This window comes from Diplotaxodon limnothrissa, linkage group LG4 (genome assembly GCF_057381915.1).
Source record: "Diplotaxodon limnothrissa isolate DT_005_m linkage group LG4, D_limnothrissa_male_GT1.1, whole genome shotgun sequence".
In the NCBI taxonomy this organism is placed as follows: Eukaryota; Metazoa; Chordata; class Actinopteri; order Cichliformes; family Cichlidae; genus Diplotaxodon; species Diplotaxodon limnothrissa.
In genome coordinates, this window is record NC_140599.1 from 9,908,131 (window position 1) to 9,935,001 (window position 26,871).

The 26,871-nt window shown below is 42.3% G+C and overlaps 1 protein-coding gene across 1 annotated transcript in view; it reads right to left on the minus strand.

The window, feature by feature from the left end:
• grin2ba (glutamate receptor, ionotropic, N-methyl D-aspartate 2B, genome duplicate a) overlaps positions 1-26,871 on the minus strand; it is a 97,967-nt gene that overhangs the window by 54,392 nt on the left and 16,704 nt on the right. The window contains exons 2-3 of the mRNA XM_085352106.1: positions 5,824-5,967; positions 3,087-3,357 (exon numbers count right to left, since the gene is read on the minus strand). Of these exons, the coding sequence (XP_085208232.1) occupies positions 3,087-3,357; positions 5,824-5,967 (415 nt within the window). The remainder of the gene's footprint in view (positions 1-3,086; positions 3,358-5,823; positions 5,968-26,871) is intronic.

The window sequence follows — 26,871 nt, forward strand, 5'->3', positions numbered from 1 at the left end:
CGAGACGCGATTATCTCAGCGGCAACATAAATCAAGAGGGACGTTGTTGTGTGATTTACATAACTGATACGGTGATATATCAAACTTTATAGAGTGGAACCCTAACTTGTAACAGACAGAGTGACACAAACGCGCACAGAATTCGGTTCACCCTGTCCAACGAGTAAACACCGGTCGTCCTTCACCATATGAAGTACACGGCAGTGCGCAAACACACAACCCATTTGATTACATTCGCTCATTATTTTCTCATGCAAATTAAACCCTGAACCAATCGTAACTTTCACAGACAAATGCACATAGACATCACACACTGAAACAAAAACAAAAGCACACACACACACACATACAGACCGGCCTGCAAACACACTCCTAGCTCCCACTCAAGAGTAAATCATCTGTGGGTGCCAATAGGGGAACAGAGGTAAAAGGTTTGAGTTACGGTGCCTGAACGGGACAACGGTCTCAGGTTCCGCCTGGAAAACCATTTCCCAGAAACTGCTGAGAACAGGCGGCAGTGTAATTTCGCCCCTCCGTTGTAAATCAACCAGCCAAACACCAACAAATTACAGCGCTCATACGTCTAGCTTAGATATACTACCTCCTCTACAGTTTTCTCTCCCACAGAGAGCCAAAAGTTGAGGAAAGTTCCATTAGTTAGCACGGTGGGGACATCACTAACAGTTAAAGGTTTGATTCCCACTGAGAGATGGCCTTTCTAAAAAGTGTCTGTCCACCCCCAAGCGCTGAGTGTCGTTTTCGATGAGTCAGCCTGACAGGTTTGCCTGACAAATTGCATGAGCAGGTTGAGTGTTTTAATGTGCCCCAACTTAGACATCACTTTGGTTTCACATTTGACCTGAAAAGGTTACCTCCGGTGGTGCTGTGGAGAAAAGAGGCTTCCTCATTTCTTGTTAGAAAAGGTCAGTTTGTCTTACAAAACAATCCAACAGTGAACTGGAAAGAAAATTTAAGGAATAGCTTTTCAGTGGTTCTGCCGTCCGTCTTTGTCCGTCTTTGGTTTTGTTTCTACTCGGATCATTATGATTTTCAAATACAGAGAGTCGCTTTTAGGACCGATCTAAAAGAAGTTTACTATATCATTATCACTGTTTTGGAAATGAAACAAAACGCTTTTCTGTAATGTGGTGCAGTATATACTGTCATGGTCCTGGGTCGGTGACCCAGCGCTTTTAGTTTGTTATCATTTTCTAGATGATGATTGTTTAAGTTCTGTGTAACTCCGTGTCAGTCTGTTACCCTGTCTTCCACAGTGTCCTGTTCCCTGTCTGCGTCTCTCTGCTTCTCATCCCGTTGTCGTATGCTCCCAGGTCTGTTATTTTTAGTCCTCCCAGTTTAGGTGTCTTTAGTTATTTGTTATGCCCCACTGTTTGTTTGCCACTACACCTCTGTAAATAAAACCACCGGTATCTCATCCACTGCCTGCATCTTGGGTCCTTCTTCCAACTCCACACGGCTCGCCTCGGCAGCCGTGACATATACCACAGCTCGGCTGCAGCTTCTTCTTCTTATGAAAAATGAAGCAAATGAAGAAATTAAAACTTGTGTTCTTTCTAAGTGCCAGCAGGGGGCGAGTCCTCAGGCTGTCAACTTGTAAGGACGTCAATGGGCGGGGAAACTCTTTGCCTCATTTGAGTGGCCATCTTTAACTTTCATATATAGTCTGCACAATATACATTGCCAGTCCCGATTCAAGTCTCAACATTAGCACAGTGTGCCAAAAGACATGAGACAAGGAAAAAAATGTGATTGAAGTATCTTTCTGGAAAGGTTTATGAGACTATTTCTAAGGCACGTCCACAAAGGATTTATCTATAAAAGAAGATTTTGAAACAAGATTGAACTTTCAAAGAGGTGCTTGACCTTCCAGAATTCCTCTAATACAGTGACAACTTCTGGAAAGTCTCAAACAACCCAACAAAAACATCCAAAGAAAGTCACGTCTAAACTCAACAAAGGTCAGTTTATTACTCTGCTAACCTGAAGGCTCTGGGCTAAAATGGCAACAAGAATTGGTAAAGTGAAAATCAGTGCTATCCCAACAGTACATTAAGGCTTTTATTAATTTTGCATCAACAAAACCTTTTGGAAGAATACTCTATGGATTTGTTCGAGGCCAAGAGTCTCATCACAGTTTGCATAAACCAAACAAAGACAAACAAATCATTCTACCAACGGTCAAAGCTGAGGGAAGCTGTATAAAGTGGAGATGCTATGTTGCTACAGGCCGACTTGTGATTATTGCAGAAAACATGAATTCTGCTCCCTTAAAGAAAGTCTCTGACAGTGACAGTGGGGACAATGGCAGGTCATCAGTCTGTCACTCTGGGGTATGCAGTGGTGCAGTGATCCTGAACACAAGAATTACCCCCCCTGTGAACGGCTTAAAAGCAATAAACTAAACTTATGGTGAAGTCAAAGTCAAGACTTGAACCCTACTGACATGCTGCAGCGTGAACTGAGAAAACAACAGATCCAGTGTGCATCCACTACGCAGTTCTGCAAAAATTTCCACAGCAGCCATGCAGAGGCCGATCTTTGATTATCGGAGGTGTCTGTTGCAGCTTTGATGCTAAAGCTGACACAACTAGCAATAAAAGCTGGGCCATTTACATGTTTTGGTAACTTTGGTACGTACAATTATGATTTAAAACAAGCATTTTAGGGCAACATCTTTGTGGCGGGCGTGGTTTGCAGGGCCGCTGCAGGGGAGGCGGACACACCTGAGCAGCATCCGCAATCACGCCTTGTTGTTGTTGTTGGTAGGTGTATGACTGCAAGCTGCAAAGCTGCAGCCGTGTGATTGTGAACAGCAATAGTAATAACAAAGTATGCTGAAAAGCATAAAAATCTTATCGGGTCTGCCGTGGTTCATTTACAATCTTCTGTACTGAAAATGGATGTATTTGTAACACTCCAAATTCTCACCTAATCACTGAATGTTATGTAAATGTTAAACTCCACATGTGTAGGATTTAAGTTGAAAGCAATAAAAGATCATTTATTATGATTTCATTGTGATCCAATTTTAAGTCCGAACTCTGGTTCAGTTTCAGATTTCCTACCTGTGGGGAACTCGGCCGGCACTACATCAGTATCTCCAGCAACCAGCGAGGGCACGATCCACGTGTAGCCATAGCCCGTGATTCCAACAGAGTGGGCCACCTCAAAGATAGTGTTGGCCTCTTCTTTTGTGCAATAGAGAAGAATAACAGGGCTCTGGAGTTTCTTCAGCTGGTTCTGAATCTTCGAATCGCCGTCGTCCACAGACATGTCAAGTAGTAGAACTTCCTCTAATTCCCAGCCCACAAAGCTGTTCTCGATGGTACTACGAATCTGCAGTAGGTAGAAGGGGCTGATTACCACAATGTACTTTGCTTTAGTCTTTAACAAGACAAAAAAAATTCAAACCCTATTATTTTTGTCAACAGTGTGTTTCAATGTGTGTTTGACTTGCATTTTAGTTTATTGTTCCAAGATGAAGCAGTTTATTAAAAACAAAGTGGATACATCACTAGATTGAATTGGAATTTCTTTTACTTAGCACTTCACTTCACAGATCAGGCATTTGGGTTTATACAAATTACTAAATGTTTATAAAACACATCTCTAATCAGCATCATACAGTTTGTGTTACAAAACACCTGAAAACCCCTGGGACTGAAAAATACAGTCATGCAGTTATTCAAGCGCTTTCAAAAGAAAGTCAGTCTCCAAAGACTCCCATGTTAAAACTAGAGATGGACCGATCCGATATTACGTATCGGTATCGGTCCGATACTGACCTAAATTACTGGATCGGATATCGGAGAAAAATAAAAAATGTAATCCGATCCATTAAATATCACGAAAGCACCTCACAAAACTTGCAACACGCCGTAACTCACCTCAGAACGTTAGCACGTCTGAGCAGTATGCATCACGTGATAGAGCGGCTGTGGCATGCGGGACCTGTCGGTGCTCTGGATAGCATTTGGAGCTTCGCTAGCAACCCGGCATTTCATCTCCGACAAAGTTATCCCCGAGAGAAGTAAAGCAAGTGTGTAAGTCCATCTCTGAATGTTTGTAAAGCATTCCTGCGTTAAGCTTAACAAACGATATATGGAGCGACTGCCTCTTCTTGCTGCTACTTCAATCATGAAACTGCTTAACGATCAGCTGATCAGCTTTTCTGTCGCGAGTCCGTGTCTCTAGTTTGCTTTTGGCCCACTTTGCACCAGAAAGAGGAAACCAGCGGCTGAACAACAGCAGCACGTTTAAGCTTGATCAGCTGTTGTTAGAATGTATTTAATATTACTTTCTACTCGAGGATCTTTTTCTACGTAGCTGACGCTGGTAACTGTGCAGGGGCGGATCTAGCAAAGTTTAGCCAGGGGGGCCGATAGGGCATTAACAGGGAAAAGGGGGCACAAAGACATACTTTTCTTTCTTATTCTCATTTAAAATGTCTAGCTTTTAATAAATAATTATCTGACACCCAAAGTTTTAATTTGATGCAAAATGAATAGAAGTCCATTACTGTATATAGTAACTATTAAGTCTAATATATATACCCTAGTAAGCTATAGTACTTTTTCCTTTGGGAAGGTACCATCTGTGCAGTCTGCAATTTTGTTGAAGAAAGATGTTGAATCTATTTAATATTTCTTGAAAAATAATTGATTTCTGTGCATTTTTTTCACACTGCATCAAATTAAGGTTGATTACGTCGATTAAGCATCATGAGGTGGAGCGTGAGGGGTGGTTCCCTATTTTTTATTTATTTATTTTTGTTGTTGCTGGGAGTTGGAACCCTATTAGTTAGGTTGCTTAATATTTATGCTAAGTACTCTTTAAAATACCAGAATAGGGAGGATGGTGTAGGTTTAAGTTTATTAGATTGATCAGTATTGCTGAACTATGAAACATTTTTTTTGCATACAGGTATAACAGAATAGCTTTAGTGTAGTTGTTGTTTTAAACTTGAGTATGAACTTATACAAAATGCAGCAAGATATTTAAAAAACAGTTTTGTTGATTAAAAAACGCTATATCGGATTCATATCGGTATCGGCAGATATCCAAATTTATGATATCGGTATCGGTATCGGACATAAAAAAGTGGTATCGTGCCATCTCTAGTTAAAACTTTGCAGCTGAAATACACGTGTTTACAGTCTGGTACACAAAATGCTTTTAATTTATCTTTCTACTCATGACAACTATACAGAGGGTGATTTTTTTTAAAACAACTTTTAAGGCTTAAAGTCAGGCCTCTGTAGCTGATAGCTGACTGCTAGGCTAATTGGAGTCACTGAACACTGAAGTGCGTTTGTCGTGTCCGTGCCTTTTGGAGCTTCCACTTATCCTTTTCAGGGTCGCGGGGGTGCTGGAGCCTATCCCAGCTGTTATAGGGCGAGAGGCGGGGTACACCCTGAACAGGTCGCCAGTCTGTCGCAGGGCTAACACACTTGTGGTTTTAGTGAGTAAAACTGTAGTGCTTTATGTGTTAAAATCAAGCGTCTAAATCAAATTCAAAATTATATTATATATATTTTGTCTGTTTGTTAGTACATTTATGTTTTAATCTTACTTGTAACTACATTTATTTTTGGACTTTTTTTGAATTATTATTTTTATTATTTAATTGTTATTATCCCTGATTGCAAAGATTTGGGAGTATAAGTGAATATTCTGACTAATATCTAACTTAGATATTAGATTTTTAAAAATGCCTAGGCTTTTGGGAACACATCCACATCATAAGTTCTGCATCTCTTTCATCCTGATTGATTGTATGCGTTGTATCAGCTGCACGGTTACCTTGGTGACAAAGTCCTGATAACCCGGGTAGTACGTTGTGACAATGGAGAAGATGTACCAGTCGTATTCCTCCATGATGTTCAAAATGACTGACGCCTGCTGCTCGATGGAGGGGCCGAACTGAAAGAACATGGAGTTGTCATCCTGAAAGTGACAGAAAAACACACAGAAGGACAAAGATGTGGAGTGTAAACGGTTATGCAACAACACTGGTCTGAACTTTAATTTAGGTGGCTGCGCACACGCAGAGGAGAATAGCTGCTACTTAAAGGACGGCGGTGTTTTTGTAACATTATTGGTGTGAACATTAATTTAGTTGCCTTTATTCTCTCGCTCGCAGAGGGAAAAGGCGAGAGGACACCAGTGGTCTTGTAATGATACCGGTCATGATTTTCATTAGTTGCCTTTATGACTCTGTTAATGAGTTTGTACACGGGGGTGGCTGGAGCAAATTCTGAGGGCTTCAAGCTGTCCTTAATCTCACACGTCGTGTTCATCATTTTTGTTTTATTAAAGCCAACAAGGCCATTTTTTAGCCCGCACAGTACTAGATTTAAATAACAAACAAGAAATGGCACACAGTAACCCCTGACTGAGTCTGTCTGCTGGGAGAAACTCAGTCTACAGACGTTAAATGTACACCAAACCAAACAGCATTACAGACACTCCAATAAACACTGCTTACATACTGATATCCGAGCCTGCGTCTTGCCGTGAGTGTTGAAACAGAATACCGAGGTGGACAGAAGAAGAGGAGGAGGTGAGAAATACTCGTCTAGACAGGACTCTGCAGTTCTGCAACATGAGCAGGTTATTTTGCATGTGTGTTTGTGTCTGTGAGTCATTCTGCGAGTGTCCAACTTGCGTGTACACAATGTACAGTAGTGTGTTTATGGTCACAGCATTCATGCTTCTAATGTGGCAAATGATATGAATGAGAATGAGGCTGTTTTTTGTTTTTTTTTAATTGCATGTGAGCAATTTGAAGCTGACAGTAAGACCAGGCAAACAGGCAGAACTGGTGCCGGTGTCTTAGGACTCTTTATGCACTTCATTCATCATCAAACGCTAACCTGGCCCTCCCAGGGGATTCACGTGGGTTGATCTGTTACCTTGTTGCTGCATTACCGAGATCAGGGCTGCGTGATTGAGGCAGCATGTCCAGGTGTACGGCGAGCATGTAAGATGAGAACTCTCGCAAGTAATGAGGGTAACGCGTTGCATCCATGAGAGTGAAAACATGTCATTATCCCCGTGCTGCTTGAAATATGCAGGAGCTGTGTCTCGAGATCATGAAAAAATGATGCGAGCTCTGACGTCGTGCCGTGTTTCGCTGCTAACTCGAATCCATTTGTTGCTCAACTTTCTGTCTCTTCTCCGCCCCTTCTTCTCTCATTCTTCATCTCTATCCATCTCGTCTCTCGCTCTGCCGTCCCATTAATACCACTGGAATTACTGCCAGGGCACGGTTATAATTGAATTTCCAGACTTGTGCACTCCCCCCCCCCCCCCCCCCCCCCACTTTATCCTCTATAGAGCACCCCTGCCGCCCTGCCTCCCCACCACCATTTCCTCTGGCCTTCTCCTTCTATCTCTCTTTTCTTAAAGAGCAGTATTAATGTGCTGTCCAGCACACTCATTCAGAGTGCCAGAGGTCTGCAGAATTTTCATTAGCCTTTGAGAAAAGTACACGCTCAAAGAAGAGCAAGGCGAATGCAAAATCGGGAGGTGGGGTTTGGAGATACTGGAGAAAGAAAAAAAAAAAGAAAAGACGCTGGTAGCTTGACTAAAATGAAGTGCTGCAAACACCACTCTTCATTTACAGCAACAATAATTAGGGACTGGCCACATTATCACCTCTGCTGGCATGAGGTGATCGATTAGCGAGCATTAAAATTCCCACAGGGGCATTCGAGGGCCAGCAAGTCAGTCAGCCAGGCACAAGAAGCCGGCCAGCAAGGCTTTGAAAACACCTCACAGCCGCTCACTGTCCTCTCTGTGGATCCACAGCTGACGTCAGTGCTGGCTACTGTACTAAGGCAACAATACACTATACAACACAATACGCTGGGATGAATGGCCGGTGGAGACAGGGGAGAGAGAGAGATGGAGAGATACAAGGAGAGGCAGAGAAAGAGCAGATAAAACCACAGAAGAGAGAGCTGATAAGAGAAAAGAGCAGAGAGAAACCAAAGGGAGGGAAAAGGAATTAAGCAAGCTAGGGAAAAAAAGATAGAGATGTACAAAAAATGTTTTTAAAAAAAGCAGTGGGGATGTAGCTGAGATTTGAAGCCTCCAGAGGGACAGAGGCAGAAGACAATGTGGTGACAATGGGATGAATGGAGAAGAACAGGGCAGGCTGGCAGACGGCTGTGATCCTGCATGGAGCGAGTGAGGGGCAGGAAGCCAGCAGTCAGTGAAGGAGCAGGCAAACGGAGGTGTGTGAGCGCGTATGTGAATGTGTGTGTATGTGTGTGTGTCAGGCAGTCAGCCACCCATTTACAGAGGAGGCTAAGCCTGAGTTGTTCAACCACAGAGACAGGACTTCTGCTGTCAGAAAGAGGAAGAGAGAGGAGAGACACGTGTGCCTTCCTCTGTGTGAAACGTGTGTGTTTGTGCAAAATAGAGATGTATGTACGCGAGCATATGTTTGTGTGTGTGTCGATGGGAGAGAAGTCAGGTATTACTCAGGTTGTAGGGATGCTGTCACATTATGGGAGGCATCCCTCTAATGAGGACAAAAAGCAAGTCCCATGAAAAAACTCTAATTTGTATCCAAAGGCTGGCATAAGCTTAGGTTTAGACTCCCCCCTACCTCATCCATCAACTGGGCAGACTAATAAGGAAACTAAAGGCAATGCACTGGCTGCCGCATGTCATCTGCAAATCTCCATTCCTATATGATCCACTGAAGTTAATCTAATGTATTCTGGGCATACGACTGTGCGTATGAGCACCTCTATTAATACATATGTGTGTGATTTTCTGCCTCTAACGTTGCCTCAGTGTGCCTGCGTGTCTGCAGTTGAGTAGATTTAGCCTCATAAAGGCTCTGTACTAGGTATGCACGTGTGTGTGTATTCTGTGGTTGATAGGTCTTGGTCTGCCAGAGTTGCCTGCTCTGCCCCAGAGCCTCCAAATGAGTGCACTCACACACTCCTGGAGCAGTTATTTGACTTGGAGAGGAGGGAGAGTCAATAACTCAGGTATTTCAATTACACACACAGGGGCACATCAGTGACTGCAAAAGAAATAGACCCACTTCCAATCTTGCTCTGGAATATGCACACACACATACAAAAATACACACACATAATTCGCTTTAAACACACATATAAACACATTTAGGCAGGCACAAAATCTCTTGTTAGCATACACACATACACAGCAGCAGCAGCGGCAATCGAAACCCATCCTCCAAGTGAGGATTCCAACACAAAAAGACAAATCAACACCGCAATCACAGAATAATACCAGGGTGCTGCTTTAGACACACACAGGCACTCACGCACACTCCACACAAATAATGACATAGTAAAACAACATGAGGCGCACCGTTAAACAGGAAAGTGCATCACAGCGTGATCACATAAAGCACATACTAAATGGGAACACAGGGGTCAAGAGCAGGCATTTTTGGCTTACATTAGCTGCATTTTGCTTTCTGTAGCTACATGTTTACGTGCAGCTACAGATGTAATGCTCACGCTCCTTTATGTTTTACTGCAACTGAAAACCAACATAGCGCCATTTGCGTAAAAATAAATCATGGCTGTCGGAGGATACGTGTCAGCTGAGGTTTTAGTGGGAAGCAATTTGGACTAATGGAGTGAACTAATATAGTTCCAAGGTAAGGTGTGCCAGTCCATTCGTCACCTGATCTACTGTGAACATTTTATTTATTTTTGGTTTAGTTTGTGCTGATGTAATGTGGCTCTGAAGATGTTTTTGTGTAATTCAATTGTAATTAACGAACTATTTGTTTATCATTTCAAGCAGGCTTGGAATATATTGGAAATAAATCTTCTTGCTTTGCTATGTTATCCCGGCACGGCCCTGTAAATGCATGATTCACCATTTAAAAAGGAAAGCTTAACTTGTTTTGTAACTGCAAGCTTTCTGGGTAACTGTATCCTCATAATTATCACATCACAGCATACCATCCTGGAAGCAGTTAGTATTTCCTGGCAAAGAAAACAAACCTTCCTTCCTTTTGGCTAAGATAAGCTAAGCTAGCCATAGTAGCTAGCTTAGCTTAGCTTAGCCAAGCAGATATTTCAATACTAGCCAAGTTAGTATTGAAATATCAGCAATAAAAAAGACATAGTTTAACTTTGTTTAACTTTAACAAGATCGAGAGTTAATATTTTGTATGATGAACTTTATTCTTCAGTAGTCTGATCTCTCTTAGGCAGCTTCTTGTTATGTCTTTAAGTAGTCTTCAGGAATAGTTCTCCAGGCTTTCTTTTTTTTTTTTTTATAACTTTTTATTTATCATTTTACAGTATGGGAATACAAAACTTAAGGTCAGCATGGGAGACATTCACAGTTCCAGTAATAGCATCTACTTACATCATGGTAATATTCATTTATTCAGTGCAAAGGGGAGTACACAACCCATTTTTCCCAGAGCTTCTTAAATTTCTCGAGCCCGAGTCTAAGGACAAAGGTAAGCCTTTCCATTCCAAAAATTTCTTCTCCAGGCTTTCTGAAGGACATTTAAAGCTCTTCTTTGGATGTTACTGCCTTTTATTCTGTTCTCTGTCAGGATGGTCCCCCACTGCTTCAATAATGTTGATGTCTGGGCCAATCCATGTGTGTTTTTCTATCCAGGTATATTTTTCCGACAAGGCAGTGTGCTAAAAATGAAGGGGAGTCAATTTTTTAGCTCAGTCTTGACCTCTTCTGAACAAATTGATGATGATTTGAACCAAAAATATCAAATCTGGATTCATCACTCCATAAAGTTGTTCCCACTGATTTTCAGCCCAGTTCTTGTGTAATCTAGCATGACACAGGCTTTTCCCTGTTTCCCTTCCTTAATAATGGCTTCTTGACAGCCTCCCTTCCATTGAGACTTCTTTCTAATGAGGCTTCAGTCAACAGTAGATGGATCGACTGAAGGGTCAGATGCATCTCGCAGGTCCTGTGTCAAGTCTTTGCTGGTCTGTTTTTCCTGTTTCTTAAGGACATGACAGATGCAGATACTGTTTATCTGCTGGAGATACTTTTTAGTCCCACCACTTCTTCTTTTGTCCTTTTGTCCAGGTTAAAAATGTTTAAGGACACACTGTACACCATGTCGAGATATGCCAGGTTTTCAGCTAATAGCTCTTTGAGAATCAGCTTGTTGGTGCAAAAATACTAGTTTATGCCTGTCTGTGTTATCTTTGGCATTTTTCACAGATTCAAGTAAAGAATGTGTCGTAGTGACAGGCTGCAAGTAACAATTCACCTAAAGATAACATTTAAAATAGGTTATTTGCTAAGCTTGCTGTTATGTGTAGACACAACACTCCTTTATCACGCGGGTAAGGTCTTTTTTTATGCTTGAATGATTCATTGGTAGCTTAACAAATAAACAAACATTTCCCTAAAAATGGTCAGGTGTAAATGCTGGACTGAAAATGAGTAAAAAAGCAGACCTTCAGAAATAAAGGGTGGCTTAAGACTACTGTGCAGCACTGTAATTTGTGCCTGTAGGTTCGTATTTACTTTACATATCTTTAACTATGCCGTGTCTATTCCACGGCTCACAATGAAACAGACTTCATATTAAGAATGAATATTTATCCTAAATTCACAAGCATAAAAAAGCAAGAAAACCCCTTAACAGCATGTGAGAATGTGGGGCAAGGCTTAGATCCCAATTAACTCATAAGAACTGCTATTTTTATATAACTTTATGAGCATTATGTGTCATTGAGGCATCTGTTTTTAGTGAGGAAGTAGCATTCGGGAAAAAAAGAGGAGTGTGTGTGAAAGAGAGAGAGACAAAGACTGAGGTAGAGAAAGCCAGGGAGAGTGAGATGATGGTGTCTGTTGCTGGGAGGTTTTTGGCAATGCATATTTCTATCCTGCCTATAAAGGATCTTTTGAACTTGAGCGAGGGGGGTGGGGGGTTGTGCTATTGACTGCTGCTGCACTGCCTGATGGAACGAGAAGCCAGCCAGAGAGAGAGTGAGCGAGCGACTGAGACAGAGAAAAAGAGGATGGAGGGATGAAAAACAGAGAGCTGGAGTGGGAGGTGAGGCGGGAGGAAAGAGGGAACAGCTGGCCTTCGCTTGAATATAGTGAATTTAAAAGACAGTGGGCAGGAGATATAAACTCGCCACAGCCACAGGCCTCCACACACACACAGGCACGCAGTGGAGCTAGAAGCAGGGCGAGGCAACGCACACACAAACACACAAGTGTTCGTTTCCGATAAGGCCTGTGAGCATAAGCCACCATCACCACATGCACTACGTATTGATGACGAATCCTCCCCTCTCCCCCCCCTCCTCCACCTCCCCGTCCCTCGTGCACTCTCTCTCGCCCTCTCTCGCTTCACCCACAATTATTATCTCTACCTCAATTAAACCTCGCCTCACTCGCGGTGTCTCGTTTCCCCTCCCGTACTTCACTCTTCTCATGCTTCATCATCCCTTTTCTTATCATGGAAGTCTACTTATCTTTAATCAAACACATACAAGCTTAATTAGCTCACACATTTGTCAGACCATCATCTAATTAACACTGACCTTATTCTAAGTACTTTTCAAGTTAATTAAAAAAAGGAAAAAAAAGAGCCCAGGTCGCACTTATAATTTTTGACAGATTTTTCTTTAACATAATTGCGTTGCGACGTGACAGCTACGTCCCCTTCCAGGTATTTAAAGGATGAAAAGAACAAATTTAACAAACGGGTGTTTCGGTCCACGTCTTAACACAATCAGACAGCGTCTGAGTGAAAGGTAATAGCACTTAACACTCAGACTCGCCACAAACTAAGGCACAGACACACAAATGCACAGATTGTTTCTCTCTGGCCCATTTCTGCTCTAAGTTTAGCAGACGACCCACAGAGGGGCCTCTGCAGTCTGATGCCCTTCCTGCTGCTGCTCTTGTTTGTCCCCTGGTCCTTGTAGAACGGTAATAGGTCTTTCTTTGTGCGTGTCTGTCTGTGTGTCTCATAGAGTTAGGCTAAGAAGACTGAACAGGGTGGCTAGAGGGAAAGGTGAGCCTACAAATTAAATTGGTGTACTCTGGTTTTTATATCTGTGTCTCTGTGAATGAGCCGCTGGGAGAGGCTGAGTGGATAAATGAGAAGATGGAGGTATAATTTTGGCAAGACTGATTTTTGCACGAGATCACAGACATATCATATTAGTCATTAGTCATTGACATTAGTCAAACGGCCCATCGGATCAGATCTGCAGTTGCTGATTCATCTTTACACCTGTGTGACTGAGGCCTTACTTTAAATGAGAAGCTCTCTTGCGTTGAGGTTTCATGTGTAGAACCTTAACAAGTTGTAGATATTTAACTCAGATTAAAGACTCCTTTAAAATAGCAACACACAGCTTTGGGACATGCTAGCAATTTAGCTAGCAATCGATAGCTAGCTTACTTGTTAAAGAAGTTAGCAAGTGTAAGAACAGAGCAGAGTTTCATTAGCTGATAATTTTTTGTGGGAAAGGCTAAGTTAACAAAAAACACAACAGATAACAAGGACAGAATAAAATGTACCAAACACTTGGCTACTCCTCGCCCTAAAAGCTGTTTATGTTGTTTTGATTTGGAAAATATGTCCTGTGTGAATGAAAGAACAGGCTGCTCTGGCAATTTTTTCTTGCTCGTACTGTCTGATACTGTTAATTACTTGAGGTTTGTAGTATGTTGCACAGCCAAAATAGAGACCTCACACAGGCAATACAAGTTACATGTAAAAGACTATTAACTATTTAATTTGAATTTAAGGTCCAAAGCAATGCGACTTGCTCAAAATGGATACAAGTACCATTAAAAGTACAAACAAAACAAAAATGAAGCGACAGTAAATGAAACAAGTAGGAAACATCCAGTGCAAATACAAAATTAAATCACCTCAAGCTAATCTGTCCATCATATCAGATCACGATGACTGAAGCATTGTGCCTATAGATACTCAAACGATTTACCCAAAGCCACCATGGTGAAAGTTAAAGAAGCGGTATGGGGAAAAGATCAATGATTCTTTGTTTTCGTTTCTCTCATTTGCAACTACACAACCATCATAAAAAAGTGGGAGTAAGTCACAGATTCATGAGTGGAAGCGGGGACAGAGGAGACTCTGAGGTTCACCACAGAGTGTCCCAAAGTGGCTGTAAAGTGGTTTAGAGAGTCAGAGGGGTGAGCATGCTTCTTTAGTCAGACATATTTGTTTTGTCCCTTGTTCAAGCAAAAGGGAAGAGGGGAAAGGTGATGCTAGCTTTAGCAAAGGGAAGAGACGCAGAGAGGAGGAGTAGGTAGAGGAAGGCACAGGTCAGTGAGATCCATATGAGGGATGTTATTAATCCATTCATTGCATTCTTCTGCTGCTATCTCCACCATTCCAGGCATATCTACCGATTTCGATCTCCAGCTTTGGCTTGCCCTCAGCTTTCCCCACTCTCCCTCTTTTGGTCTCCTCTTTTATCCTTCTAACCTTTCCTCTTCCCCCTGTATTGTACAACCGCTAACTTCCTTCCTTCTCGTCTTCGGCCTCCCCTGCTAAAGTCCCTGTCTGCTTTCTTTCTGTTCCTCTCTGGCTCAATCCCTTTCTTCCTCCCTCTCTCCATCTATCATGCATCCCAGGGTGCACCTGGTCCGCGCTGTCAGCCGAAGGCCCCGAGCCATCGTCATGCTGGGGTTGTTTCTCACCACTTCACACTACAAAAACCGAATGCTCAAACACACACACATACATGCGCACGCTCAAACAGATTCCCATCTCCCCACTATCGGGCTTTCTTCACCTCACCCACAGATTCACAGTTTATCTACAATACGTCAGTATGTGGTGCAGTGAGAAAACAAAGGCCCGGGTCACCGTTTATCCTTAAGAATCGTAGAAACCGGCGAAATGCGCAAAACGCCGAATCTTCACAAGGAAGAGAACGATGGAGGGGTGTGGAGGACGGGGATGAAGAGCAACGAGAAAAATAACAGCACTATTGATATGTGCTTCTGTGTTCTTTTCCTGGCAACACGATAAAGGCTCGCTCTCAGTCACTGTCTGTAGCGAGACCACCCTCTCTATCTCCGCTCGCCCTCTTCCTCCTCCTCCTTCTCCACCTCCTCGCCCCATCCTTTCCAAAGCAAAAGACTACCCTCTCTATCTCCCTCGTCTTTTATCTCCACTGCTCTTTTCCCATCCCCTGTGTTTTTGCCTTTACATTTGGGGCATTTAGCTGCTGCTCTCATCCACAGTGACTTAACGGGCACAACTACAGAATGAGTCTCATTCTCTGACACCGAACCTAACAAATATTCTCGAACGCTGAAATTATGAGTGGAAGAAATTACTGAGAACACGTGTTAAAAATAAAAAATAAAGAGGTTGATGTTTTCATCTCTGACTCACACAGACCACCCTCTCTGTCTCTGCTACACAAGTGAGGCTCCCCCCAGTGAAGACTCCTTTCATTCACTGTGATGACAATTAAAATTCAAATCTGCTTTGCTGGCGTGACAGTGGCAGGGAGTTGTCTCCACAACACAAACATGTAACAAGACTACGGCTAAGACAATAAGCCAATCTGCACGCTCCTCTTCCCCTACCTCACTCATACTAAAGTCGAAATCTTTCAAACGTAGCCTATTTTTGAAAGCATGTTTGCCAAGTGTGGTCATTAAATGTATTTACACTCAGAGTAGTCGTTACTTGTAAGAAGCAGACATAAAAACATAAAATTCAAACTGCCTTCTCCTGCTTGAGCAGTGTTGGGGTTGTTAGTCATCCCTTTGCAGTTTTTCACAGATTACTCATTGTTTTTATTCAGTTAATCCATTACCTTACTTGTTTACTCTGTTCTCGTACTACTTTTGCGTCACTCGGCGATACTGCCTGAGATGCCTTGTCACGTAACTTCCATTAACAACATATTGCTAAATCTTACATGCACCCACATATCGGCGCAAATCCCTATTCTAATAACGACACATACAAGATCTTTCTCTTATGCGCTTTAATAATGTATTAAAGCTGACAGCAAAGTTGGTAAAAACCAGCTCAAAGGGCACTTGACAGAAAAATGTAGCGGTGGGAACGAGGCTCAGCTGCATGCCTGATGTCGGGTTCAGGCTACGCAACATTTTCATAGTTGAAGAATAATAAAATATGGCCCTTTTGAGACCAACAGACAAGACAGACAATACGCCATACGACTGTACCCGGTCATCTTTTGTTGTTGAAGCCCAGTCTAGCAATAGCTGAGAAAAGAATATACACAAACAACGGCAACCAAAGTAGTTTTTAGGTAATCTTGCCAAAGACTGATGAGTTGCCATGATGAGGCATCCGCAATCCACAAGGACCGCGCTCCTGCTAGAGTGTTGGTCAGATATTAGTGAAACTTGTGCACAATAATCCCCCACTGGATCAAAGCCAAGGTCATGCTTGCAAACTCATTGAAATGTTTAATTCGCATTAGTTAATGCAATGATACCGACCAGTGAGAAGCAAACGTATCGCTTTCTTTCCACACTTCACACTAGGGTTGTGTTTATGGACGATGATGTCAGAGAGCTGGTCAAAGTTAATGACGATGGCTCGCCAATCAAGGCAATTTCTATCTAATTTCCCCACAGATGCATTAAATTAAAGCTGTCATTACGCAGAGATTCATAATAAATTAAATCTGCCAGGCCACAGTTTCGAGACGCACCTCCACATGTGACCAACACTTGAATCACAGACGTGTCTGCGAGTGCACGGGCGCATACATGAGTTCGTGACCAGACTTCTGCGTGCTTTAAAGTTAATGCGCGTGAAGCAGCTACACTGATCTATCATCATCATCATCACCAAATGAAGAAAACGAGGATTTCTGATGGATTGAAAGTAAAATCAGAGCGCAATGGGATCGCGTTTGCAGAGACCTTGTTCATCTTGTCTGTATATACACATATATACATGTGCGTGTGTGAGAAGATGAGATGAGATATAGTTTTACAGCTAAATGACAACAGTGAGAGCAATAAAAGAGGATAAATAAATCATTTTAAAAGAAGAATCAGCGCAGTTTCATATGTTGTTCTGCTGGTTGGTTTTTCCCCTCCGGCTGTAAGAGGCTCTGACACGTTTTGCTTCTTCTTCGGCGATGTCAGGTTTTCTCTTTTTTTGGTTGTCATATTCTTGCAATATTAGTTTGTTTCCCTTGTCTTTATTCGTGCTGCAGGGTTTATTCATATGGAAGAGCTGAACTTCTCTCTGGGCTGGAAGATTCAGCTTTCTCCACCAGTTAGAAAAGCCAGTTTGCGGTCACTCACAGTGTCCACACTGGTAATGTTTTTGCTTTGACTTCCTGTTTGAGAGCGGTTGACTTTGATGTAGTTCTTTTTGTCTGGCTATAATGTAACTTGGTTGCTCCACACTGTGCTAAGGTCACGTATTGTTAGAGAGTTTCAGCCTCATAGAAGAGCCGGCTAAAATTGCTTTGCTTCATTTTCCCCTTTTGGAGGTCATGTTACATAACATTACCCCTGTGCTGCTATCAGTCTAAAGCTAACATGCTAACTGAGGCCTGTAGAGTCTGAGATGTTGCTCTTGGGTTTTTAGCAGTTCCTCTAATCACTCTAATCCTCTGACCTCCGAGGGATTCCACTGGTCCATTCTGGGAAGACTGGTTGCTGACTGGAATGTTTTCCACTTGCTCACACGTTCTGATCATCAGTTAATCAACTACATTTGATTCATGTGTTGTTGTACATCTGATGTTGTATTTACCACATTTAAAGACCTGTTAAGGAACAGATTATTTTTATTATGTCCTGACATGGAAAACTTTAGAATTTAAAGGCGTTGTACTTTCTTTTTACCACATCTGTACATTGTTTCGGTCAAACTGTTATGGTCACAGCTCTACAAACCAAGAAAACCTCCAGTGCTTTATATATAGATTGAGAGAGCGAGACACCTGTCTGTGTCTCTGCTTTTGCCCCACTCCACTTACATTTTGCTGTGCTGTTTGTTAAAAAAAAAGAGGGAATAACTGCATTTTCTACTTCTCGCATTCACAACTCTGCACTCCGTGCTCCATCTCTGCCTCTCTCTCTGCACACATACACCCCCATCACCTGCATGCAAACACGTAGCCCGTCTTTCCTCTCCCTCTGCGTGCCGCCGTGACAGGCGTCCTCTGTAGTTGCCAAAGCTTTTTAACCACAACAATATCGAAATGGCACACAAAGCCCCATTAGAGTCATCAAGCCGTTAAACCAGCAACCGGCAACCTTGGGCTTGGCAATTAGGAATATTTCACTCAACCTCGCTCCCCTGCGCGCGCGCACACACACACACACACACACACCTTCCACCCATCCATTATTCCCTTCCTGTCTCTCTTGCACATGCTCCCTCTCTCTTTCATCTTTTCCTCTCCTCTGTCTCACCCATCCTCTCACCCTGCCAGCTGCACGTGCACACTCAATCATATTCACTATACCTCACACCAATCAACTCTCTTTCTCTATCCCCCCAGTGTTTTAGCCTCTCTCTCTCTCTCTGTCGCCAAAGTCCCCGTACTAGAGAGCCCCGCAATCAGCGTCACGATCGATTAACAGATTTCATACTGCTGGACACGGTATTTACAGAGAATCAGATGAGATGAAAAGAAGGAGCGGGCCAAAATAATGAGGAGAACAGGGAGAAAAGGTTCAGCGTGCCGCTGTCGTGAGCTTTGTCAGTCGGATGCAACGGCCACGTAAGCACGTCAAGCTATAGAACGTGAATTTGAGGCGACCGATACATGTTTAGGAATAAAAGAGAGATTTTCCTTTGGTCGTGCACTTTTGATCCAACAGCTTCGGCCACAGCACCCGTCGGTCACGCTAATAAAGCTCATCCTTGAGCATTTGAACTAAGCGTGAAAAAAGAGGAGGGAGTAAAGGCCAGATGAGATTCAGCTGGGTTTTTCTTTTTAAATAAATATGCATTTTGCTTTTTTTTTCTTGTAAAACAACCATAAAAGATATCAAAAACGAAAAAAACCTTACATTTTAATGCCAACTCACAGAGAGTAAAGAATATTTTGATAATGAAAGGCAGACTTTTGCTCCATCTCGCTCATTTCCTGTTCTCTCACTACTGCCTGTAATAAACACAGCTAAAATTCCCCGAAGCACTTGTAAAACCTCTTTAGGTTATGCTAGAAAATAATTGGAATGACTTACTTTAAGTGGAACAATTAATCACTTTGTTGTTATTCCATATAATTAGATTTCTAAAAAATTATTTACAGAGTTACTGACAAAGAAGCATCCAGCTGGTCTGGTCATATATAGTGGATTATTACATTTTAACAGATTTAAAACCTCAACATAAAAAAAATCACATCTTGTTTATTTGAGCCAAGCTGAGCTCCATAAAGAAAGTAAAAATAGTCAGCTTGACCTGATTTGGGTCTTCCTGATCCATGTGAACCTACCTATTTTAAATCTATTTACTCAGAATGTCAGTGTTTACTAAAGATCTTGAAACATCCGGCAGACTTAAAACTCAGTGGCACATAAAGCAGCGGGGATGGGAGCATTAACCAAAGGTTTTGGGCATCGCATCAAACATTTTAAGAAGAAGGGCTCAATCTTCCTGAATGATGCTGGTTAGAAATACTCAATGAGAGCACCTCCTCCCAGCCTCTGATTTACAGCTCGGTTTATAGCGAACAGTGAATGCCCACAAACCCTTTACTGACCGATTAAGCCCTTGGCTGTGATTTCGCACGCATAAACACCTCTGATGTATGGTTTTCTACATCCATAAGGACTGGTTATGATTTCACACAAAGTCATTCCGCTCACATTCCTCCCTCCCTCTCCCCATCCTCTTCCTCCACTCTTGACAGTTGGTTGCAACAGCAGCCAGCGAATGCTCACAGCGGAGGTGCAAACTATTCTTCCTCTCCCTCGCTGAGGCTCCGCGCGCACACGCGGATGAACGCCGACACACGACTTGTGTGCTGCAGGACGCGCGAGCAGGCACATTTGAAATTAAGCGTGCATATGCATAAGGTGCACCTATGTATAATTTCACAGGCACACCAGCTGGGACACTAGAGCCAGCTTTTGGCTTTCGAATTCGCTGTCTTCTTGCCTGCCTAAATGCTGTGTCACACAACTGAAGCTGCCTCTGGAGCCCGCGCTGGTGACTCTCTCGCTCATTCACGTGCACGCTTAAAGAGCCGATTAAATGCCAGTGGCAAATGCCTCACTGCTGTGCATGTCTATAGAAACAAGTATTTGACATACTGGCAGTGCAATATCTTCCAGTTTTCATGTCAGAATGTGAAAAAATAATTACATTCTTTGTCTGAATGGATTTCAACACCGGCTTTTTTCCCAGCTACTACACTACAGTTTAGTGCCGTGCGTGCGTTGCCTGGCTTTAATCACCTTGCTAATATTACTCTCCTGCTGTTTTTCATTCATCTGTTTGCTTCATCACATCTCTGCTTTATCTTTGCCTTCTTCATCCAGACAATCTGAATTCTTCATTAAAATGTATCAATTAAAAAAAAAGATCCTAAAAATATCAGGAGCATGATATCACTGTGGAGTTTGAGCACAGTTTTATATCCATGCACCATAAGAGTAAAGCTTTCAAACACAAACACACACACACACACACACACACACATATATATATATATATATATATATATATATATATATATATATATATATATATATATATATATATATATATATATATATATATGAAAATTATACAGGAATACAACTATACTGTAAGTATATTAAACTTTGCTTATCATCTAAAGAGTAAAAGCAATGCATGACATGAATCAACCTGAAAAAGGCCGGCTGGCATTCACCAGACAAATCCCACAGCAGGTAATGGAGGTACAGTCCTGCACCGTAAGGCGGTGTGCTTTGCATTATTGTGAGTTTGGGTGATGAGTTACCTCACCTCAGAGTACTTTCAGGGTATGAACTCTAAAAGCAGACATAATGTATTGCACAATTACCAGCTGAGGGTAAGTAAGGGTAACAGTATTTACCGAGCAGGCAAGCTGGGCTTCAGTCCAGTAAAAAAGCTAGCAGAGTGACAATAATGCATTCATGTACATGCTCATATACACATTCAGCATATATTCAATTAAAGACTTAATTAGATCTCACAAACACAAACACTTGAGCGGCATACAGTCACAGCATATACAATGCTTTATTAAACACAACCTTCTAATATGCTATAGGCATTTTTTGATGAATTCTATTATAACTCTATGTCATACACGCTTTTCCTCAGATAATAAATGCAGGCTAATTACGCAAACTCACACGGCAAAGTGGCAGAGAAATGAGGAAATTATGAACAGAATTAAAAATCAAGTTAAAAACAATCTCCAAAAAGTAAACGATGATCTCGGCAACGCTCACGGCTACAAAGTCAGGTCACACAGGGATCAGCTCAAATGAGCAGCGTTTGCTGGCTGCAAAACGATCTGTTTGAATGCATCATGAGGCGAGCGAGCTTCAAAGAGGCCAAAACGCGTGCATAAACTGCAGGTGCACAGGACACGAAAAAACTGCATGTCTAAAAATAGATTCTTACAAGGCTGACGCTAACCAGCTGGGACATGATGGACGTATACAGTTTGTCAACACAGGACGAGTGACAAATGCTAAACAGCTGTGGAAAGTGCCTTAATAGATACACTTTTAAAATTAGCTGCAATTTAAAGGAAAATGTTCACCTGAAAACTTTACCCGGTAATAGCATCCTGTTTTTTGGTGTATTCTAACATTTTGGCACCATCTTGTTATTTTATGCCCGTATGAAGCTCTTAGGAGGAGCCTGAATCTAAAAAGTCAAACTACAAACAAAACAGTTAAAAGAGCTAAACACTGCTTGCATCAATCAAATGACATTATATAATATAAAATGTCATTTCACAGCATAACAAGTGCTTCTACATGAAATTGAGTACATTTAGCTGACCTGTAGCTTTACATAAGTAAGATTTGAGGGTAAACTGTGATCATCTAAAAATCTGTTGAATTCTTCTTCCTGGAAGAGAACTATAATCCGAAATAACCTGAAAACCCTTGGCCGGATGTAGAGCATCCTGGCTCCTCTCCTGTCCCTTCCTTCTCTGTGATATTAAATAACCACCTGACAATGTTTCTCATTAGACTAAAGAGGCAGGTGCTCCATCATTTGGCATTTTCATTTCCATCAGGCCACCACCTCATCCTCCTCAGAGTAATGCGCTGCTCGTGCAGCTAAAGCGTGACTTATGGATGATTTAGACTTCTGAGGTACAGTAGGCTGTCTTAGACATAACCTACTGTACATAAGTAGTGTTTCATATGCCGTGCCAGCCACAATACAAACACATAAAATACTGTGAGCTTCTCCCTTCTGGGTCCCCACTTTCTGCTGTGGTCTTTTTTTTCCTGAGGCAAATATATTTGTCCCTAAAGTTTTTCCATTTTGTACATTTTTTCACGTCCACTTGGATAGTTTTGGCAAATTCACCATGGAATTTGCTGTGATCTTTAAGTCTATATATTATAATATATCCCTTGTATTATATTTTCTGACAGACAAATTAAAAAACTGTGCAGCCAAAAACACAGAGGATGAATTGAGAGCAGTGAACAGGCCAATCACAAAAGCTGGGTTCAAGCAAGGTGCAGTAACATTGCGTAGAGGTGCATGTCGACATGCACAGCATAAAGTACCGCATAGCTTACACTATAATGTGGTGTGAGGTATGGAGTAGGATATGGCTAGAGGTATTGCATAGTGTACACTGCACAGTACCTCACAGGATACGGCATAGGTTACATCATAGCACAGTGCAGGGTACAGTGTAGGGTTTCAGAGTGGTTTACCATTACTACATAACTACATCATAGATTTAACACGGAGCAAAAATCCCCTGTTAATGTGTGGCGTGTTTTCCTGGGCTCGGGGTCGCTCCTCTTCAATCAGAAAGCAGGTACAAAAGCAGGAGGTGGAGAGGGGTGAAGAAGGATGAGGAAGCAAGAGGAACGAAGCAACCCAGGAAAGAAAAGGTCAGATGCCAGAGGGAGCGGGGAGTGAAGGCAGCAGAGAAAACAGACAAATGCTCTAAATCTTGTTTAACTTTACATGACGTTTTTTTTCCCCCAACACTCGTCACTCTCTTTGTTCCTCCAGCTTTGTCGCTTCACATCCCTCTCCCTTCCTCCCATCTGTGCTTGTCCTGCACATGCGTCACTCCCATTCCTCCATTTCTATCAGTCTCTATCTTGTTTGCATGTTTTATCTCCAGCACACACACACACTCTTCATCATTTCCCACGTTGAAACATCTCTACTTGTATGCCCTCATTTGTCCTTACCCTCCATTTCTCCTGGAAGCACACTGAACACCATTCCGCTTTATATCCGAACCCAATCCAAACCCATCCGTCCATTCTTAAGTTATACCTCTCCTACTTTTCTCTCCCTCCCTCCTGTTCTGATTGGATTATTATTATCCTCTAAATGGGCTTTTTTGTTCGGACGATTCAGCGTTTTGAATGAATATTTAAACTGGAGTTTCTAACGTTATTATCCTCCAAATGGATTATTATGCACAGCACCCAGCTGGAATGTATAAATTACAGTTTAGCGTGTTGATTTTTTCAATTTGCCTTGTCTTGCGATTCTTCGGAGCCCTGGATGCTCTTTCCTCTCTCACGCTTTTTCCCTTTGTCCCTTGCCATCTCTCTCTTTTGTCCTACTTTTGAACCCAGTTATTCTATCTATCTCCCTGTCCTCCCTCCAGACCCTCACTCTTCCTCTCTGTCTCCCTGCCAACCCGCCCTTCATCCCCTCGCCCTCCTTACTTCTCTTTTTCTCACTCATTCCCACTGTCTCTCCCTTGTCCTGCTTCTCTGTTGTTGTTGTTTTGTTTTTTTACACCCTCAATCACTCTCCCTTCAATGTTAATTCAAATTGCCTGGTTAGGGAGGACATTACAGTTCCAATAATGCCGAAAGCACTTAGGGGAACATAATCAATCTCACTCTCTCGCGCTCAGTTCCTGCCCTCCTTCTCTTTGTTTTCACACCCTATTTTGTATTCCCTCCATATGTGGAACAGGACTCAAACTGCCTGTCTCCTCTAATTCTCAGCACTATCTCAACACTCCCTTCTAATATACCCCTTTTCCTTACTTTACCCCTGCTGTCTCAGTGTATTTCTCCAGTTAATGGCAGCATGATATCACATACAACACGGCCTGGCTTGACACTTGTTGCAATTAAGAAAATTTGGGAATTAAAGGGAGCGCTTAGATGTCTGTTTATATCATCATAAGCAGGGATGATACTGGGCGCATGTGCAGGTGGGTGACGCATGATTTACAGCCTCAGTAGACACTTCCCGGATGAGTTTATGGTCTTCAGCAGTAGTGTAGGCTGATCCTTGCTTTGGAAATTACTGTTAAATAAAGTTAAAGCAGCGAATGCTTAAGGATGTAGGCAGTGTCTCACTTGTCACGGCCAAAATACCAAACATTAGGGCTTCATTACAGGAGTTTAGAAATCAGTGGGGGACATCGTGGCGGAACATCTTTTATATACAGTCTATGTGAAGGACATGCGATGCGTGCTGGTGGGAAACTCAAAAAAGTATAGGACACATTTTTTTCACAGCGGTTCCTCCATCTACAAAGCATGTATGAAGCACAACGAAATCACCGTCACTCACTGTTTCCTGTCCTGAACCACTTTGTCATTTCTCCTTTGGAATGACCGAGAACATGAGCTGAAGTTCACTAATAATTCTGTGGATTAAGTTAACCAAATCCTGCAGAGTCCAAAACATTTCACAGGGTAGACTCGGAAAGTTGGGCTATAAAAACAAAATCTGGGATCCTGAATCTGGAAAAGTCATGAATCAACAGTTAAAATCAACAGGTGAAACTTAAAGAACGTACATAAATCTTTAACTCAAGCGTATATGTAGCTTACGTCGTAAAATATCAGATAGAGATACTAGATTCCCTGTAACATTAAAAGCAATATTTTTTTTTACTTTTAATATGGAATTGATTGCGAAGGTTCAACTAATTAATTTAGACAAGCGATGGAAAAATAGTTAAATTTTTTAGTTGAATGCACTGGTTATGTTGGCTTCAGATGAAACTGTACCAGTACTTCAGGTAGTTTAAAATCAATTCAAACAGTCTGAACAGGAATGGAGAAGAAGTAGTGGAGTAGACAGGCATCTGTGGCTGTGTCTTAAAAAAAAACAATGCCCTCACTACCCACACATTAAATGATTTGACGTGACATACTCACATTCAGCCATCGTTGTACTTGTGGCCTTATAGTCTTTTTATTTTTTACTTATTGCAGCATCCTTGTTTCTATATTTCAATCCCCCCCCCCCCCCCCCCCCCCCACACACACACACACACACACTGACACACACACCTTCCTTCACGCTCTGAGAGTTTTTACCTCACCAAAAAAATTCCACTCTCACCACTCTTCTCACTCTCACACTCTATCTCTCCCTATCTCTCACGTCCTGCATTTCCCTTGTCAGTCTGTCCCCTCGCTCTTTCGTGTACATGCAAACCTCTCTTCAGGCGTCAGCTGCTGTCCTGTCAGATTTAGGGGGAGACAGGTGGAGAGGAGAAGCGGAGAGAGGACGGAGCGGGCGAGGGAGGCTCATAAAGACTGAGAGAGAGAGCGAGAGAGAGGGTGACAAAGTGAGAGAAGGTTGAGAGAGGGAGCGAAACGCTTCTAATTCACAGAGACGGGCTGCGTTTCCGTGGCAACGTGGTTTCCATCGTAACAGCCCTGCTAAGGATGCCATTAGTCGGGAACAAAAAGAATGCCGCTCACCACTTGTATGTCAAGCGTGTGTGTGTTTCACACACGTGTCGCACACACACACATACACTCAGGGAGCACAACAATACACAGAAAACACAATTGTCTCCTGCATGCATTTTTTTCTTTAAGCTACACAAATAAAACATTCAGAAGCACTCAAAAGTCTCACACACACACGCACCCACCCACACAGCGTTGCATCCCCCCCCCCCCTCCATTCAACTCACAACACACATCCTGCTGCCACTTCCCCACTGCCCACACAGGAGTGAATACAGACATATATTAATCTATCTCACACCTGCAACGTGTCCTGCTGTGCCTCCTATATAAAAGTCTTTCCACACTTTGAGCCGCTGTGCTGCGGGGGCCTCTATATTCTGTGTTTTTTAGAAAGAAAGATGCTAAAGGAATGTCTGATACACATGTTGTGCACATTGCTGACCTTAAGCACACATTTAAGCCTTCAGCTGGCTCGCTTATCAAAAGAAACACACAAGAAAGCTTTTACATTTGTAAATCACTTGCGTACCGAGCAGACAGACACCAGTAAGGAGTGTGAAGGTCAAAGCAGCGGCGCTAAGACTGCAGGAGAAACGTGTTCCTACCTAGAATATTCATGCCTAATAGAGAAGCTGAATAAACAGGACTCTGACAGAAAATGGTTTTCTTTAGTATTCAGAAGAGAAGTGGATAGTTTGTTATACAGAAGGCATGCTGCTGACCCTTTGCATCGCCACTCAGTGATGCTCAACAGCATCTCGAAATGACTGACAGCACAAAGAGGCCGAGAGGAGGATGCAATACAAGCAAAGCTTTTCACCTTTTGTAATGTTGATTTATAAAATCAGCCAAGTCGCTGAGTCTCTTGTTGGGTGTCGGCTCTGATTTAGAAAAAAAAAACTAATAAAAGTGATGCTAAAGTAAAAAAAACAAAACAGTATGTTGTGTGATGATGCTAAAATGTGCACTGTGCAAAATTAC